Source organism: Armigeres subalbatus, chromosome 3, assembly GCF_024139115.2.
Source record: "Armigeres subalbatus isolate Guangzhou_Male chromosome 3, GZ_Asu_2, whole genome shotgun sequence".
Lineage (NCBI taxonomy): Eukaryota > Metazoa > Arthropoda > Insecta > Diptera > Culicidae > Armigeres > Armigeres subalbatus.
In genome coordinates, this window is record NC_085141.1 from 54,349,312 (window position 1) to 54,368,556 (window position 19,245).

General features: G+C 44.4%; 3 protein-coding genes across 4 annotated transcripts in view; all 3 read right to left on the reverse strand.

Annotated features, from left to right (window-relative positions):
- LOC134223787 (uncharacterized) overlaps positions 1-7,357 on the reverse strand; it is a 36,280-nt gene extending 28,923 nt beyond the window's left edge. Inside the window, exon 1 of one of the 2 annotated variants that reach the window (XM_062702983.1) lies at positions 6,106-7,357. In XM_062702983.1, the coding sequence (XP_062558967.1) occupies positions 6,106-6,638 (533 nt within the window). In that variant the 5' untranslated portion in view covers positions 6,639-7,357. The remainder of the gene's footprint in view (positions 1-6,105) is intronic. The other variant, XM_062702984.1, reaches the window with a different exon arrangement.
- Positions 7,358-10,603: 3,246 nt separating this feature from the next.
- Positions 10,604-13,438, reverse strand: LOC134221639 (uncharacterized). Its single transcript, XM_062700828.1, has one exon. The coding sequence runs from the start codon at positions 13,436-13,438 to the stop codon at positions 10,604-10,606; it is 2,835 nt and encodes a 944-aa protein (XP_062556812.1).
- An 83-nt stretch (positions 13,439-13,521) lies between these two features.
- LOC134221640 (uncharacterized) lies at positions 13,522-16,809 on the reverse strand. Its single transcript, XM_062700829.1, has 4 exons — positions 16,768-16,809; positions 15,483-16,698; positions 13,592-15,293; positions 13,522-13,539 (listed from the first exon to the last, which is right to left on the reverse strand). Exons 2-4 carry the CDS (start codon positions 16,622-16,624, stop codon positions 13,522-13,524), a joined length of 2,862 nt encoding a protein of 953 aa, XP_062556813.1. The 5' UTR covers positions 16,625-16,698; positions 16,768-16,809.
- Positions 16,810-19,245: the final 2,436 nt, after the last annotated feature.

The following is a 19,245-nucleotide window of genomic DNA, read 5'->3' on the forward strand; positions in this document are numbered from 1 at the left end:
AGCGCTCTAGCCAGTGCTTCACCACCGTGTTTAAACAGCTCTCCTGGTAGTTGGTCAACTCCAGGGGCTTTGTTGTTTTCAGCCGGCCGATCTCCTCCTGGATTTCCTGGAGATTCGGAGCCGGAAGTCGCATGTCCTGCGCGCGTGCTCCTAGGTTCATTACCATACCGCCACCGTTGTCTGCCATATCGCCATTCAGGTGCTCTTCGTAGTGCTGCCGCCACCTTTGGATCACCTCACGCTCGTTCGTAAGAAGGTTCCCGTTTATGTCCTTACACATATCGGGCTGTGGCACGTGGCCCTTACGTGAACGGTTCAACTTCTCATAGAACTTTCGTGCGTTATTAGCGCGGTACAGTTCCTCCGTCTCTTCACGGTCTCGATCTTCCTGCTGGCGCTTTTTCCTCCGGAAAATCGAGTTTTGTCTGTTCCGCGCCCGTTTGTATCGTGCCTCGTTCGCCCTCGTGCGGTGTTGCAGCAATCTCGCCCATGCTGCATTCTTCTCCTCAACTAACTGCTCACATTCGCCGTCATACCAGTCGTTTCTCTGATCCGGAGCCACCGTGCCTAGTGCAGCGGTTGCGGTGCTTCCAATGGCGGATCGAATATCTCTCCAGCCATCTTCAAGAGATGCTGCGCCTAGCTGCTCTTCCGTTGGGAGTGCCACTTCCAGCTGATGCGCGTAGTCTTGGGCTAGTCTACCGTCTTGTAGCCGCCCAATGTTAAGCCGCGGCGGACGACTCCGACGCGTGTTGATCACCGTCGAAAGTTTTGAGCGCAGACATACTGCGACGAGGTAGTGGTCGGATTCAATATTCGCACTGCGGTAAGTGCGTACGTTCGTGATGTCGGAGAAGAATTTACCGTCGATTAGAACGTGGTCGATTTGATTTTCCGTTACTTGATTAGGTGATTTCCATGTGGCCTTGTGGATATTCTTGCGGGGGAAGAAAGTGCCTCGGACTACCATTCCGCGGGAGGTTGCAAAGTTTATGCATCGTTGGCCGTTGTCGTTCGATACGGTATGCAGACTATCCGGTCCGATGACCGGTCTATACATTTCCTCCCTTCCTACCTGAGCGTTCATGTCACCGATGACGATTTTGACGTCCCGCAGTGGGCATCCATCGTATGTCTGCTCCAGCTGCGCATAGAACGCTTCTTTCTCGTCGTCGGATCTCCCTTCGTGTGGGCAGTGCACGTTGATGATGCTATAGTTGAAGAAACGGCCTTTTATCCTCAGCTTGCACATCCTTGCGTTGATTGGCTGCCACCCAATCACCCGTTGGCGCATCTTTCCCAGCACTATGAAGCCGGTTCCCAGCTCGTTGGTGGTGCCACAGCTTTGGTAGAAGGTAGCCGCTCGATGCCCGCTTTTCCACACTTTCTGTCCTGTCCAGCAGATTTCCTGCAGCGCTACGACATCGAAGTTGCGGGAATGTAATTCATCGTAGATTATCCTGTCGCAACCTGCGAAGCCTAGCGACTTGCAGTTCCATGTTCCAAGCTTCCAATCGTGATCCTTTATTCGTCGCCTAGGTCGTTGCCGATTGTATCGAGTCGTATTATCTTCTATGTCGTTCGTAATAGTTGTTTTTAAAGGCGGCTTATTGGGCCTGCGCAAACCTCCTGTCTCGTCGGAGGGCCGTCGTGTCAGGGCTGTTTAGCGTCTCACCTAACACCAGGACTTGGGCTTGTGCGCTTTGAGCGGCACACGGTCGCTTTGGCGGAGCCTACTTGCGGATGCATGCAGCTTTTTATAGAGGTTTAACAGGGCCCACTGTCAAACCCCACCACATCCTAGGCAGGCGCCACAACTCGCAGATGGCATGGGGAGGGATCGTCAAGCCCTTGGACATAGTCCCTGCTGCCCCCTCAATATTTATTTAATATAGCACAATTAGTTTATGTTCATGCGGTGAACACTGTTTGTATTAAGTATCGCGTAGTAGCATATTGTAAAAATTTATGTTATTGTTTATTATTTGTATTTCGTAGTAATTGTACAGTCTTTCTGTCAATTGTTAATCCGGATCAATAAATAGTTACAACGAAAGTAAATTAGTTTAACGTGGAGTAGAACATAGGGTTTCTTGGATATGACATTAGATACCTAAAAGCAGTCTATGTTGACAACGGGTGGTAATATTCTCACCTCCAAGTAACCAATCTTGAATAAAAATGTAATGAAATTTTTCAGATTGTGATCAAATCAGCGAAATTCTGCAAATTTTGTCATGGTAATAAGATATATTCGCTTAAGAGTTATCTTCATATTTCACATATAGAAACAGGGTTTTGAATAATTGTGTATTTCGTTAAGTCATCCTAATATCTTCTTTCCCCGCAAAAATATCCACAAGGCCACATGGAGATCACCTAACCAAGAAACGGAAAACCAAATCGACCACGTTCTAATCGACGGTAAATTCTTCTCCGACATCACGAACGTCCGCACTTACCGCAGTGCGAATATTGAATCCGACCACTACCTCGTTGCAGTATGCCTGCGCTCAAAACTCTCGACGGTGTACAACACGCGTCGAAGTCGGACGCCGCGGCTTAACATTGGGCGGCTACAAGACGGTAGACTAGCCCAAGAATACGCGCAGCAGCTGGAAGTGGCACTCCCAACGGAAGAGCAGCTAGGCGCAGCGTCTCTTGAAGATGGCTGGAGAGATATTCGATCAGCCATTGGTAGCATCGCAACCGCTGCACTTGGCACGGTGCCCCCGGATCAGAGAAACGACTGGTATGACGGCGAATGTGAGCAATGAGTTGAAGAGAAGAATGCAGCATGGGCGAGATTGCTCCAACACCGCACGAGGGTGAACGAGGCACGATATGAACAGGCGCGGAACAGACAAAACTCGATTTTCCGGAGGAAAAAGCGCCAGCAGGAAGATCGAGACCGTGAAGAGACGGAGCAACTGTACCGCGCTAATAACACACGAAAGTTCTATGAGAAGTTAAACCGTTCACGTAAGGGCCACGTGCCACAGCCTGATATGTGTAAGGACATAAACGGGAACCTTCTTACGAACGAGCGTGAGGTGATCCAAAGGTGGCGGCAGCACTACGAAGAGCACCTGAATGGCGATGTGGCAGACGAAGATGGCGGTATGGTGATGGACCTGGGGGAACGCGCGCAGGACATAATTTTACCGGCTCCGAATCTCCAGGAAATCCAGGAGGAGATTGGCCGGCTGAAGAACAACAAAGCCCTGGAGTTGACCAACTACCAGGAGAGCTATTTAAAACGGTGGTGAGGCACTGGCTAGAGCGCTGCACTGGGTCATTACCAAGATTTGGGAGGAGGAAGTTTTGCCGCAGGAGTGGATGGAAGGTGTCGTGTCCCATCCACAAAAAGGGCGATAAGCTGGATTGTAGCAACTACCGCGCAATCACATTGCTGAACGCCGCCTACAAGGTACTCTCCCAAATTTTATGCCGTCGACTAGCACCAATTGCAAGGGAGTTCGTGGGGCAGTACCAGGCGGGTTTTATGGGTGAACGCTCCACCACCGACCAGTTGTTCGCCATTCGCCAAGTACTGCAGAAATGCCGCGAATACAACGTGCCCACACATCATCTACAAATTCATCGACTTCAAAGCCGCATATGATACAATCGATCGGGACCAGCTATGGCAGCTAATGCACGAACACGGATTTCCGGATAAACTGACACGGTTGATCAAAGCGACGATGGATCGGGTGATGTGCGTAGTTCGAGTTTCAGGGGCATTCTCGAGTCTCTTCGAAACCCGTGACTGCCGAAAATGATACGTGTAGCCATGGACCGAGCCGAATGAAGAAGACTCTTATATACCGTACAGGCCACTTCGGCCTTAGTCTGAATAAATAATATTGTCGGGCCGCCACCAAACCGGACCGCGCGATTGAGCACTCGCGCTGCGCGGCGAGTCGCGACAATTTGAAATATTTCATTAGTAGTGCGCATCATGCACGCATGGATGTACTATCATGCGCACTAATCAGAAATGAGTTGCGACGTCTGATAACTGCAGATATTTCATTTTATTGAAAACAAATTTTCGATTTTCTACTATACACGGAATAATAATACGAGATTTCTAGATCTTTGTAACAGGGCTGAGCGTCGATGAACAACATTTGAAATATTTAAGTCGTCCATTGATATCTGGTCATCAATATACATCAGTTGAATCGAACGAAAATGGTAAACTTTATGTGTTATGAGTGTTAAAAAAGAAAAGTTTAAAAAAGTTAGCCCCCCCTAGAATTTTTCATTAGTTACGCCAATGCAGAAAATCATCACAACTTGACAATGACAATATAAGAAAGTAGTATAAACTATACGTAGCCAAAAACTTGAAAAAAATGAAAAAAGTTTGAAATATTTAAAAAGCCAAGTGTGTTTATAATTTAAGTCTATATGTAAATGTTAGTATGGCTTTGTAATAACTGAAACAGAAAGTAAACAAAGAGAGCCTCTCTTTTGGACAGACGATGTTTTCAAAAATCAGGCGATATTTTAAAGGGGAATTTCTCAAAAATTTTCACGGAATATATTTCGGAAGTTTTACAGGAAAATCTTCGGAATGTCCATAGGGAAAATGTTCTAAATTTGCACCGATATTTTATTTAAATTTTCATGCGAATCGTTCGTAATTTTCCCGGGAAATTTTTCGGAATGTGTACTCATGATCTCAAGAATTTTCACGGAAATTTACTCGGATTTTAACGGGCGTACCTATGATGTCCGGAGCAAAACCGAATTTAAGGTTGAATCGGCGTGAAAAACTATATATCAGCAGCGTGACATATTTTAAACGGCGGTGCGCTGGGGCAAAATTACCTTTCGTTTAGCCTCTTTACTACAGTGGGATGATTATCTACCATCTTGATGAGAGATATGCACACCCAAAAATCAAGATATCAGCAACACAGAATAACTTATTAAACTACTAGCGAAAAAACCCAGCTTTGCCCGGGTGTTTGTGTTGCAAATGTCATATAGCTACTGATCTATTTGCATCAACGGACTCTAGATCATTTACCGTGCCATTGTTTTTTTTTCTCAACCACTGACCCAAAGTTGTTTTCCACCGATTTTTTACCTTCCCCCGCCAAGTTAACCAGCTTTTCGTATAAACAAACTTTACGGATTCCACGACGAATCGATCAGGGTGGAAATTTTGCAAATCGGTCAACCCGTTCTTGAGTCAGGAAGGAAATTTAAACTCATTTGTATTATAGGTATAGAAATGAAACTTTTAATAAATAAAATAATGATGAGATTTGATTCCACCTTTTGAACACTTGTTCAGACTGTGGAATTAAATGGTATAGTACTAACTCGTCTTATGACAAATAAACACATTCCACTAGAAAGTTTAAATATTTCTCCAATCAAAACATTATATTAGTGAAGGGTACCCGACTAGGAGAGCATAACTGAAACTGAACACAATATTAACATATTGTGATATTTGTAACTTATTTTGATAGAATTTTGTTCTTAGTAGCCATTATCTTTCAAATGTTGTAACAGGATTTTATCATAATATGATTTAAAAAATGCTTGACACCGAAAGTCTTCCAGCCATATGGATATCACAACGCAAATATAATTTGCAAAGGTTGCCTTATTTGTAATGTTGTTAATTTCATGTTCTCGAAAAATATTCTTGTTCATTCAAAAACAAAAATTTCTGATTGTTGATCACAATCTGGAGACCTATCACGAGCTGTAGAAATTTGCAACTGCACAGAAATAATATATTTTGTATCTGATTCTGTTATAAATTTATAACAAAATATGTTATTTTTATGATAAAATTGTAACAAAATTTGATAGTTTTTTGTTTCCAGTAGTGTAATTTTTGATAGAAATTTAGATATTTTAACAACATCCTGCACCATGTCTCTAACAAATTTTGTTATAAAAATTTAGTATAACATAATAACATAGGTTGATTTAATTTTGATATGACCTTCTAGTCGGGTATCTATAACCAGTGATATACATAGCTTGTAGTCACACTTTATCAGGCATTTAGAAATGCATAGAAACGTAAACCAGATGTAAGATTAATAAATAACAAATAAACAAACTCACCCGATAGCATTTTCGAAAATCTGCTGTATTCGGACCTCTCGTTCTTTGTCGTTTGCACAGTCATCCAACGGCGACATTTGTTGCTGATTCTGCAACACCTGGTGTTGGTGCTGCTGTCCAGCATGATCCAGTGGCTGGCCACCCAAGCCGTAGCTGGCGCTCAACTTGCTTAACATTAACTTGTTAGCGCCCAGCTGCGCGAGAAAATCACTCATTCCACTACCCTGGGCCGAGCTACCACTACCGATTCCGGACGAGCCAGCCAACGGTCCCGTCGACGAGGACGCAGCCGCACTTTGAATCACTAATCCCGAAAGCGGTCCCTGCTGCGGAGGCTGGTGGCCCAACAACAATGCCTGCTGGTGCTGTTGTTGCTGCTGCTGGTGGTGTAGGTGATGCATAGCGGCAGTCTGTGGCGGATTCTGATGAGCCACTGCCGGCAACTTTCCATAGCTATTGTTACCCCCCAAGTTCGGTGGAATTCCCAGGGGTCGATTTTGTTTCCATGGTTGAAAATGGTTGGGCTGGGACATTCTCAGAAACCTTCTTCCCACACTGAAAACGATTGCAAGCTTCTTGGCCTTGAGAACTCCTCGTAACACTCGAATTTATTTTCCACTGACACTCTGTTGGTCGTCGTCGTTTTGCACAACCACAAAGTAATCTTTCCTTACTTTCAACTCTGCTCTACAATCTTCTGGTTGATTCCTTTCACAATTACATTTTGGCTCCCGAATGGCATAGGATATTTTCCATTCGCTGTTTCCGAACTAATATGGGTCCATATATTTTCCAATGACAAAAATTAAGCACTTTTTTCGTATGAGCTTTGTGCACAATATCGGTTATCACGATACTCTTTTAAAAGCAAGGCAAAGAAAATATCATACTCTCCGTTTCTTTTTTGACAACACGTCGCACGTCATAACTCTGCCATCCCAAATTTTTCTACGCAATCCTTTTGTGTGCGGAGCACCAGCCAAATAAAGTTGACAAAGGCAATATCAAGAAGACCTTGAAATGGGATGATTTTAATCACAAACACTTCAGTCTTTATCACTGCGATTCTTTCAGTGTTCCGACGGAAAACAAAATCGATACACAATAGAAGCGACAGATAGTAAAATCAAATTTATTGTCACTGGAGCTGGAGGAAGAGCAGCGAAAACGGGATTCGCTGCTAACCGACACTCTGCGACGACGGACAACCGATCGGAACGGCGATTGGAGTTGAATGAAAATCCTTTTCCCGAATGAAAGGAAACGATGGAGAAGAAAAAAGGGAGAATCAAGGTTTGATCATTTTGACAGTTTGCATCAGCTGGTTGGCCTGATTTTCTCTTTTCGTTGTATCGGGCAATACTAAAAAAATATTTCTGTTGGGGGGTTGGAATGCGGTCTATTATAGGCCTTTTCATCTGACACTGCCGAGACTGCACTTGTTTACAACCGCTGAACAGGCCCGCAAGTCCGAAGCTGTCATTTTCATAGAAGAACTGTCAATTGACGGTAAAATCAGCTGATTTTAAACGTCTCGTGAAAAGGCCTATTGTCGGCGTATATAGGGCACTGCACGGAAACATCTCTTTCTCTTTTGTTCTTCATAAATTTTGACGTTTACTGGCCTTGTTTTTTTCTAATTTCTTTGCAGTGAGAAAGAGACAAAGCAGTCCGTGCAGTGCCCTATACGTATATTCCCGTGAGAAAAAAAGAGATGGCAATACAATTTCACTCAGTCTCTGAGTGATTTGAAACGGGCGTGTAGCACCAATGAGCTAGACTTCACAAAGGAGGCGCAGATCAGCGCTGCGTGCCACTAGTTATCTCTTTCACTCCCCAGCTGTTCTTATGCAACTCAAATAGTGACGTCACTATTTGCGTTGCATAAGATCAGTGGGAGAGCAAAAGAGAGAACTAATGGCGCGCAGCGCTGATCTGCGCCACCTTAGTAAAGTCTAGCTCCTTGGTGTAGCACCAAGTTAGAATTCGGAAGTCGGGACTTCCCATACATTTAGGTAATCGATGATTACCTACATTTTAGGTATGTGCCCTTTAGTTCGATTATCGGTATTTTTTACCGAATTTTAGATTATCCAGTCTAAGCGTGTGTGCACGACTACGGCTCGATGCCGACGTAGCGTCATTTCAACGCAGAGTGCACGTGGCGTCAAAAAGACGCAGGTGTGCACCGGGAAAAACGGTAACGCAGCGTCACCACGCCGATGCACACCAGCGTTATTTTAACGCTGCGTGCACGTGGCGTTGAAAACCGCTACGTGGGCATCGGTCCTACATTTGATACTGGGTACCTTGCGTAGACACGGCGTGCACGCAGCTTGAAAACACGCTACGTGGGCATCGGCCCTTAAGGCTGCCTCACACCTCGGGAAAATTTTCCAGCGGATTTTGAGCCCCGTGTATTTTAAATGGGGCCGGGATTTTGATTTTCCGTGTCCAAATTCCGAAAACATCGCATATGCAAAAATGCATGGGGAAAAAATCCGCGAACCAAATTCCCGAGGTGTGAGGCTACCTTTAGTCAGACAAATTTTCGGTCTTCTAATCCGACTTATGCAACGTACACACCAGTCAAGCAGTTTGACGAACATTGACTCCGCCCCCAAGAAAATGCTTCGGTTGCTGCTTTGTTTGAACGTGTGTGAAGTTGTTCGAACAACCATTTGACAGTTGGCGGCTCGGTTGAAAAAAATTAAAACGATTTGATTTTGGTTTGAGTTGTCGGGGTGGAGTCAAGGTTCGCCGAACATGTTTGAGCATTTGTAGTGAAGTTGCACAAATCACCATAAATTTTTTTATGGTTGGTGCACTAAAAAAAATCCATGGTAACGGTTACTATTTTGTAGACTACGCCATGTTTTTAAAACAACCACAAATTTTCAGTTAAATTAACCACGCATTCGGACAAATTCACTACTGATTCAGTTCATGCAACAACATTCCACCAGGACCACAGTTGATTTTTACTGCGCGCATGGTAAAATCAAACGGGTTTGTTGTCTGCTGAAAATCGTCGGTGCGTATTCTTAAATTAACCCTCGAAATGGTAGTTTCGACCGCAACATTTTTTTGCGTGTGTTCAAGTTGGCGCTTCGGTCGTTCGTGTGTGATATTGTTGGTCGAATAAATTGATTGTTCATGCCGCTGTTGGTAAAACTTGATGGATGTTTAAATAAACGAGAGGTGGAGTCAATGTTGGTCAAACTGCTTGACCGTGTGTACGTTCCATTATGGGCCGATGTCCACGTAGCGTTTTTTTTTACGCTGCGTGCACGCCGCGTTCACGCAAGGTACCCAGCATCAAATCAAGACAAAATTTTGGCAGCTTGAAAAAGCGCTACGTGGGCATCGGCCCTACACACCAATTTCTTAAAAAGTTTTTCAGCAAAAGTAACCAGCAACTTTGAAGTTTACTGAATGTCAGTAATTTAATTTGTATTTACTAAAAATCAGCAAACCATCAACTGTCATTCTTGAAAAAGCATTTTTTGAGTTTGGCTTTCAAAGATTTAATTATGTCATCTCCTGTTCCGTATTTTCCAACATTATTTCTGTAAGTATTGCACATTTCTAAATTAGTTTAAGCACATTGCATATATTTTAATTAGTGAAGCATATTATCATCAATCAAATAAAAAATCAATTTTAAATATTTTCCAGGCAATTAAAACAAATTGAAGAGGACGTCGCGTCATGCAATTTGGGCCATGCCAGAAAAAAAGTCATGCAGGGTCAGAAAATGTGTATTATGTGTATTTTCCAACAAATAAATAATCATACACACTTAATCTATAATTTTTTGCTCGGTAAATCAAATTGACGAACATGACTGTAAAAGATTATGTTGGAATAGGTAAAAACAATCTTCCAGCAGCTTCTGGTAATTGCAGCTCAAAGCTGAAAAAAGGATTTTTATTCATAAGTATAGGTTATAAATGATTATAGGCTGGCTTAATGGTTTATTACATTTGGTATTTCCTAGACCTGTTTCTCCCTTCTAATCGTACGATCGACCCCTGTTACGCTCAATCTCTCCTACGAACCGTTACAAACTGGTCAGCTAACTGGGAAAAATTAGCTCTACCCGTTGTCCACGTGGAACTCTACCTTCCAGACAATAAAGGAAAAAAAAAATGTAATTTAGAGATCTTATTTCTTGATTCAATTACGCACTTATGTTTACTTATTTCAACGACGTAGAAAAGATAAGTTACTGGTTAAGACTATATCTTGCGCATTAAATAGAAAACACTATTTTCTTTCACGGGTTGCTAACTGCTAATTTCTGGAAATTCTCAACTAATTGATAATTTAAACTCTTCTTCTTCTGAGTCTCAAACGCCGAGGTACAGCTGTCAGTAGCGGATGCCTCATCGATCAAACGATGATCGACACGTCCGCGGTGTCAGTGCTGCCAGAACATTCCCCGCCCCGTGGATCTGGGAGGGGTTTCCTCTGATCCTCGCCTGATTCACCATCTCTAGTCACTTCCATAACCGCCAGCTTCACTACTGGTCTCTTCAGTCGACCGGGCTGTTCGTACGACGGCTTGTCGTACTCGACCGTCTCCTCCTTCCATCACTTCTTCTACTCTGCCGCGTACCCATGATCGTCGGTTGCCTTCTGCCACATATACTAGATCTCCTACCTTCATATGTTTCGCTTCTTCGAACCACTTCGATCTCTTGTTCACTGTTGGGAAATATTCTTTTAGCCATCGCTCCCATGCTATACGGGACAGGAACTGCGAACGCTTATAGCTGCTTCTCAACGCTTCAGCTAAGTCTACTGGCTCTCTCATCTCCTCGTGTGTCCTAGCAGATTCTCCAAAAAGAAGGTGGTTCGGCGTGAGTGCCTCACACTCGTTCGGTCCCTGCGGCATGTAGGTGAGCGGTCGAGCATTAATGATGTCGACGGTTTCCGCAAGCACTGTGAGTAGGATTTCATCGTTGAGTTTGTGCCCATCCTCCAACGCTTGCATCGTCTCTTTCACGCTACGAACCATTCTCTCCCATACGCCCCCCATGTGAGGCGCAGCGGGGGGGTTGAAGGACCATTTTGTCCGCGCGTCCGTGAAGGTTTCGCCACACTTGTCGTTAATCATCTTGATCTGCTCCTTCAATTTTCGGTTGGCGCCCACGAAATTGGTGCCGTTGTCAGTGAAGATCTCCACTGGAGAGCCCCATTTGCAGGTGAATCTTCGGATTGCCATGATGCACGAGTCGGTCGTCAAACTATACGCCAGTTCCAGATGAATAGCCCGCACAACCAGGCAGGTGAATACGACGATATACCGCTTCTCTCTACGCCGTCCCACAGTGACTTCCAGAGGACCCAGATAGTCTATTCCGACGTAACTAAACGGCTTCACGTACGGCGTCAGTCGTTGCTTGGGAAGTGGTGCCATGCGCGGAGTCTGCGGCCTGCACTTGGCTACTTTACATCTCTGGCAGTTTCTCGAAATTCTGTCCACAGTAGTACATAAGCAGGGGATGTAATAACGTTGTCGTAACTCGTTCACTACGGTCTCCTTGTTAGCGTGTCCGAACTGTCCATGGTAATGTTCGATTAGACGTTGCGTTATCGGATGATCTTTTGGTAGGATGATGGGGAAACGGGTGTCGAAAGCTGCGTAAGCGGCGTTCGCTGTTCTGCCTTCCATTCGGATAACGCCGTGTTCGTCCACAAAGGGTGTTAACTTGTACAGAGAGCTTGATTTTTCTACGTTGAGGAGCTCTTCCGTTGGTTTGTTCCAATTGTTCAGCAACACTCGCATTTCGTCGGGATAGGACTCACTTTGAGCAGCGCGCCACAAGAACATTTCCGCCTTCACATACTCCTGTTGGCATAGCGGTATCAACTTCGCAGGTATCGGCTTGATGAGCAGTTTCTCCTGGGCAGCCGTTGCCCTAATTGTTTCTATCGGATAACCCTGCAGGTGACGTTTACAGTTAGAGATGAAGCGATGGACGAATGCAATCGTTCGCACTAATACATTCCATTTCGAGATTCGGCCAGCGTCCACAAGATTCTTGGGTATAGCAACACGGTGCAACAGCACGTGACTTCTGAGTTCTTCGTTGGTTTCTGCTGGATGTCGCTGTTCCGGCCATTCTCTTTCCAGGTGATACAGGAACGAAGGGCCATTCAACCATCTGCCGCTAGAGCTCGGTTCTGTGTCTTTAGTCCACTTGGTCAAGCAGTCTGCTACGTTCTCTTTCGATGGTACCCATCGCCAGTTTTCCGGTTCCGACAGCGTCAGTATCTCTCCAACTCTGTGTGCAACGTATTGTTTGTATCTCCGGTGTTCGGAACGTATCCAGGCAAGAACGGTGCTGGAATCAGTCCACAAGAACTTCTGGTCGATCTTCAGCGTATGGCTTTCGCAAACACTATTCATCAACCGCGCGCCTATGAGTGCCCCCTGTAGTTCCAATCGTGGAATAGATTGGTATTTCAGAGGCGCTACCTTGCTCTTGGCCATGACCAACGAACACCGAATTTGTCCTTTCTCGACTATTCTGAAGTAAGCAGCACATCCAAATCCATTTTCGCTCGCATCTGTGAACACGTGTAGCTGCAGAGTTCGATATGAGCACGGGTCTGCGTCTCCGAAGTAGCACCTCGGGATCTTCAGTTGGTATGCCATTGGGAGCAGCCCAGTCCATTGCTGCCATTTTCTAAATACTTCATCCGGTATGTCTTCATCCCACGCCATTCCTGAACGCCACATGTCCTGAATCAGTATTCGTCCGTGTATGAGGAGTGGTGCCAGTAGCCCCAATGGGTCAAAGAGACTCATAATACAGCGCAGTGCTATTCGTTTGGTTGGCCGACGGTTTTCACATACGTACGGAGTCAATTCTTCCTGCCAGTTGTCGGAGAACAGGAAGCAGTCGTTGATCGGATCCCAGAGCATACCAAGGACGCGTTCTCGATCCTCGCTTTGATCGCTAGACAGCGGCCGCAGTGATTGTTTGGGGGTTTCTCCCAGACTGTGCAGCACTTCAACACTATTGCTGACCCAGTTGCGCATGTTGAATCCAGCTTGCGAATGGATGAACTTCACTTGTTGAGCTCGTTCAGCTGCTTCTTGAGCCGTATCCGCGCTGTCGAAGTAATCGTCCATGTAGGTTTTCTGCTTTATAGCTTCTGCTGCTACCGGAAATTTCTCAGCAAACTCGTCGGCGTTACGGTGCATCACGTACTGCGCGGAACATGGAGAGCATGTTGCTCCAAAGGTAGCGACCGTCATCAGGTAGGTATCCGGAGGTCGACTGGGGTCAAAACGAAACAGGAAACGTTGCGAATGCATGTCTGCAGGGATCATTCTAAGCTGGTGGAACATCTTCTCGATATCGCCGCCAAATCCAACGCGCCGTTCCCGGAACTTGCAGATCACGTATAACAACTGAACTAGTAAGTCCGCCCCCTTTAGTAGCAGGGAAATAAATGACACGCCATTTACTTGTGCCGCTGCGTCCCATACCAGTCGCTTCTTTCCAGGCTTCTTCGGATGCGATACCACGTTGAGAGGAAGGTACCATATCCGATTTGGATCAGATGCCGATAGTTCTTCTTCGATTGCCATGTGTGCATAATCTTTTTCGATGTATTCTCGGATCTGCTGGTGCACGTTGTCTCGCAGGTCTGGATCTCTTGCCAACTTCGCTTCGAGGCTTTTCATTCTCCTCAACGCCATCGGTAGACTATTTGGGAGCCGTACATCGTCTTTCTTCCACAACAATCCAGTGACAAATCTACAATCCTTTCGCGATGTAGTTTGCTCCAGTAACGCTCGAGCTCGCTTCACCTCAGCTGACTCTGGTAGCATAGCACATGCCCCAATGTCTTCGAGAACGAATCGCTGACGTATTATTTCGTTAAGCTCCCGATCCCCATCGTACCTGCGTACGTGCCCTACAAAACGATTGGTCTCTGAGTTCATTTCGCAAGGTCCATACAATGTCCACCCGAGAACACTTCGTACTGCTATAGGCTCGCCAGGTTGACCAATGCGATTCTCCAATGGTACGAAGAGCTCCAAGTTCTGCAGCCCGATCAGTACTTTCGGTTCAGCGTCCACATATGAGAGTATTGGTAGATCATGAAGGTGTGTTAACCTTTCTGCCATTTCGTGGAATGGCAAGCTCTGTTTAGGCAGGCTTAGGGCATTCACGGTATGTGCCGATGACAATTTGAAGCGTTCGGTTTCTCCTCGTCCCGAAATCATCAAGTCGATCCGCTGCGATGACTTTTCTTTGCGAACCACATTTGATGTCCATGCTAACTCCAATGGTTCAGGCACTCCCACGACTCCGAGCTTGTGTGCAACGCTAACTTCTACCAAGGTAAAAGAAGATCCTTCATCCAGAAATCCATACGTGTCAAAGCTTCGATCACCGTAGTACAATGTGATCGGCACTATACGGAATAACACAGGTCTACTCACACTGGTGTGCGCTTGAACTTGCGCTCTGGTAGCAGGACTCGATTGAATTGGATGCAGTAGGGAGTGGTGTCGCTGACGACAATCTCCAACATTGCAGTGGAATCGTGACTTACATCTCTGATTGCCGTGATCATACAGGCAGACTCCGCACAGCTTGTACTGCTCGACTGCTTTCAGGCGTGATTCCAATGCCATCTGCTTAAATCCATCGCAGTTGCGTACGCGGTGATCGACCTTGCCACATATCGGACAGGGTTTCCTAATGACGAAGACTTTTGAGTTGTATCCCGTATCGCCATGGGCGTAGACAAGTCCTTTTTTTGGTAGTTTTCCTTTCTCAGACTGGAGTGTATCCTTTCTCGGTGCTACCAGCACGGTTACCTCGCTTGCGTCAACCACCAGGTTGTCCATGAACTCACCAAACTCCTTCAGGGATGGCTCTTCGTACGCTCTCTTCCATCGCACCCAGTCCAGTTTGATTGATGCCGGCAACTTTTCCACCAGCTCCTCCAAAAGAGTCGGATTAGCAAGGTGGCTTCGTAGATTGGCAGCCTCAAGGTGGTCACATAACTGCTGGACAGCCATGCCGAAGTTAATCAACGTATCGAGTCGTTCTGGTTTCGGTGCTTCTAGGCGACGAACTTTTCCCAACAGATTCTTTACCAGCAATTCCGGTCGTCCGTATAACCGCCGCAGAGTCTCCATAATCGATGGGACGCTATTCGGGAACATAAGCATCGTTATCACAGCTTCCCTCGCCGGACCCTTCAAGGATTCCTGGAGTCTGACAATATTTTCTACATGAGAAAATCCACACGCAGCATTTGCACTCACAAAACTGCTATAAAATATTGGCCATTCTTCTGGCTCTCCTGAAAATGTTGGAAGCCTTTTTGGCCACACTTGCCTCGCGGTTAATTGACTCGCAGTAGGATTAATTACACGATCAATTTGTTCCTGATAGTTTCGTAGAACGTTCGTCCCTCTTCCGTTCCCTACTTGACCGCGAAATGGATCGGCTTGTCTGTTTGGATTTACATCACCGTCCGATAAGTGCGATCGTCCATCTTGAGGGTGTTGTTCTTCTTCTTGAGGGTTTAATGGGGTTTCTCCACCGTCACTGTCCTGTTCTTGCTGGTCTATCCAGACTTGCACCTTTGACCTCCCACTCTGGTAACTAATTTGCGAATGTTGGTCGTCCTCGACTAGTTGCTCCTCTAAACCGTATTTTTCCTCTAAGTATTGCTCTTCTGCCTTGAGTGCTTTAGCTTTGATGGTCAACTCCTTTTCTTCCAAAGCCTTTTCCTTCTCGAGCAGCTCCCGTTCCTTTTTCAGGCGATTTTGTTCCTCCTTCAGCTTTCTCTGCTCCAACGAACGTTTCTCCTCCAATCGCTGTAGCGATAGCATCGCTCGAGCTCGGGAGCTAGTTGTGTTGGCTTTCGCAGATAATGCACGGGAACTCGCTGCTTTCTGTATTTCGGGATGCTTTTTCGGGGTCGAGGCTTGTTCTGCCGGCTTCAGTAAATCTTCAGTCGCTTTGCCATTTTTTACACGATCACTGGCTTTCGTAGCTTTTGGAATGGTTCCGGTGGTGGTTTTACCTGCAGTTCGCTCTGGGACTTCCAGCTTTTGACAACCAGTGACCGTAATTCCAGCGTCCGACACACGATCACTCTGTTCGCTGACCTTTGTAGCTTTCGGAATGGCTCCGGTGGTGGGTTTACCTGCAGTTTGCTCTGGGACTTCCAGCTGTTTACCACCACTTACCGTGATTCCAGCGTCCGACTTTACTGACAATTTTCGGCTACCCTTCTTCGCTCCTACTTGCAACGCAGCTTCTTTTGTTTTTAATTTCGTGGCCGCAGATGCAACTGGCATTAGCGGGGTACAATTCGCACAAATCCACGACCGCTTTTCAACTCCCGGCGATACTCCAGCACAACTAAGATGGAACCATGTTTCGCAGCTTTCGCATTCGACCATCTTCGCCTCGGCGGAATTGGGTCGATCGCATGCCCCACAATCGTAGCTTACCGTTGTTTCGTTCATCGGAGCAAATCTTTGAGATTGTTGGAATAGGTAAAAACAATCTTCCAGCAGCTTCTGGTAATTGCAGCTCAAAGCTGAAAAAAGGATTTTTATTCATAAGTATAGGTTATAAATGATTATAGGCTGGCTTAATGGTTTATTACATTTGGTATTTCCTAGACCTGTTTCTCCTTTCTAATCGTACGATCGACCCCTGTTACGCCTAATCTCTCCTACGAACCGTTACAAGCTGGTCAGCTAACTGGGAAACTAGTGAAAATTCGCTCCACCCGTTGTCCACGTGGAACTCTACCTTCCAGGTAATAAAGGAAAAAAATGTAATTTAGAAATCTTTCTTGATTCAATTATGCACTTATGTTTACTTATTCGCGCGTTTCAACGATGTAGAAAAGATAAGTAACTGGTTAATACTATATCTTGCGCATTAAATAGAAAACACTATTTTCTTTCACGGGTTGCTAACTGCTAATTTCTGGAAATTCTCAACTAATTGATAATTTAAACTCTTCTTCTTCTGAGTCTCAAACGCCGAGGTACAGCTGTCAGTAGCGGATGCCTCATCGATCAAACGATGATCGACACGTCCGCGGTGTCAGTGCTGCCAGAACAGATTATTTTAACTAACATCTCGTTAATAAATAAGACATTTCTTCATCCTACTGAGATTCGGCAATCAATTTTGCCACAGTTTTCTTCATTTTAGAAAAGAGCTGAACTTCGGCAAACCCATCCGTCAAAAAATTTTTTTTTTGCGCGTTGTGTTGCTCTATCGGTCACACGTGGAAAGAAAAAAATATCATCGCTGAAATTTTTCCGGTAAGCATTCAATTGAATCTCCATTTTCTGTTTAATTTTGACGGTCTTTAAGAATACTTTTGCTTTTTTACCATTTCAGTGGATTTCCTTCAACTAAAGTTAACTACACACAGATATATGTAATCACAGCAAAGGCGTACTGATTGCCTTCTGTGCTAAGGAGCCAAACTTGACACGCTAAACATCGTAAGGATACCATCCAGAAATCAGGAATACGGAGCGGCGGAGTAGGTGCAACAAAACAGAAACAACCATTTTTGAGTCCCAATGTTACATCGCGAAGCAATGCACGGTCGCATGTTCGTGGCAACGGTCCCGTGGTGTGTTGTATAGAGAGTTTCTGATGAAGAGTCATGTTGATATTTACCTACACGTGTTTGCATTTTGAACAATAAAACATTTTGAGCAATAAAAGAGAAGTAGCACCGAAAATAAATTTTCCATTTCATATTTTGATTTGATTTCGTATTTTGAAACATGAAACAAAAAATAATAATAAAAGTAATAATATGCTGAATTTCGGCAAAGCACTTTGCCGATCGACTCGGCAATGTATTACCGACCAGTACGGCAATTTTTGACAGATGATTATTTTTGTATGATTTACGACCAGTCGGCAATTTGAACTTTCACCGAGAATTCTACCGAGATCTCAGCTGTTGGATTCTCGGCAATTTATTTTGCTGGCCTCGGCGAAAAAAATTAAGTGTGTAAGAGAGGAAAAAACAAATTCTATTTTATAAACAATTCATGCGTGGTTAAAACACTGATGATATCAGCAATTTGATGTATTTTGCTGAATATTATCAGCATGATGCTGTCAAATCTTGTATTGGTCAAACCTACTGAATATTCAGTAAACTTTTCGAATTTGCTGAATATTCAGTAAAAAGTTGTCAAAAGTAATGACAGTTCACCTTGCTGAAATTTTCAGTAATTTGTTTTTGCTGAAACGTTTGCTGATCATTCAGCTCGGCAAAATTCAGCAAAATTATGCTGATTTTCGGCGAAAAAAATTTGGTGTGTATGAGTCCAACACACCAAATTTTTTTCGCCGAAAATCAGCAAAATTTTGCTGAATTTTGCCGAGCTGAATGATCAGCAATCTTTTCAGCAAAAAATAATTACCAAAAATATCAGCAAAGTGGACTGTCATTTCATTCGACAACTTTTTACTGAATCATCAGCAAAGTTTGCTGAAAATTCAGTAGGTTCGGTCATTACATGATTTGACAGCACCTTACTGATATAATTCAGCGAAACAAATGAAAATGCTGATGTCATCAGTTTTTCAGTCACGCATAAAATGTTATCAAAATAAATTAGCTTTTTAATGTTTTTCTATATTTATTTTTATATTCGTATATTAAACCAAGGAGACATTATTGCTAAGCTTAGCTAAGCTTAGACTGTAAAGGTTTCTACTCCGTCATTGATCGGAACTGGTGTAAGTTGCACTTCGTTGCAAATGGGATGGGATTTACCATCTATTCTCGATGTGCACGTTTCAGCAGCTCACAAATGTTGAACAATAACGGCGCCGCCGGCCAAGTCCTAATTCTAATTCTAAAACAATAATGCAATAACTTTTGCTTCATCTGCTTCATCTGTCTAATGATGAATGACCAGAAATTCACGATGTCCGACGTCCATTAGTTTATATTGGCTGAAAAAAATAATAATGAATTTAAATTGATTTGATGAGAATATTCGTCCCTAATTTCAATTATGCGATATGATAGGTATTTATTAATTAACAAATTTAATTGCAATACTTACGACAAATTTCTAACTCGAACCAACTC

Bases quoted from the DNA above. Each gene is read 5' to 3' on its own strand.
- LOC134221639 (XM_062700828.1), bottom strand. From the start codon at position 13,438: ATGCATTCGCAACGTTTCCTGTTTCGTTTTGACCCCAGTCGACCTCCG.
- LOC134221640 (XM_062700829.1), bottom strand. From the start codon at position 16,624: ATGAACGAAACAACGGTAAGCTACGATTGTGGGGCATGCGATCGACCC. The intron at 15,294-15,482 runs GCAAGTGTGGCC...GTTCCCGAATAG, and splicing joins GCGAGTCAATTAACCGCGAG to CGTCCCATCGATTATGGAGA.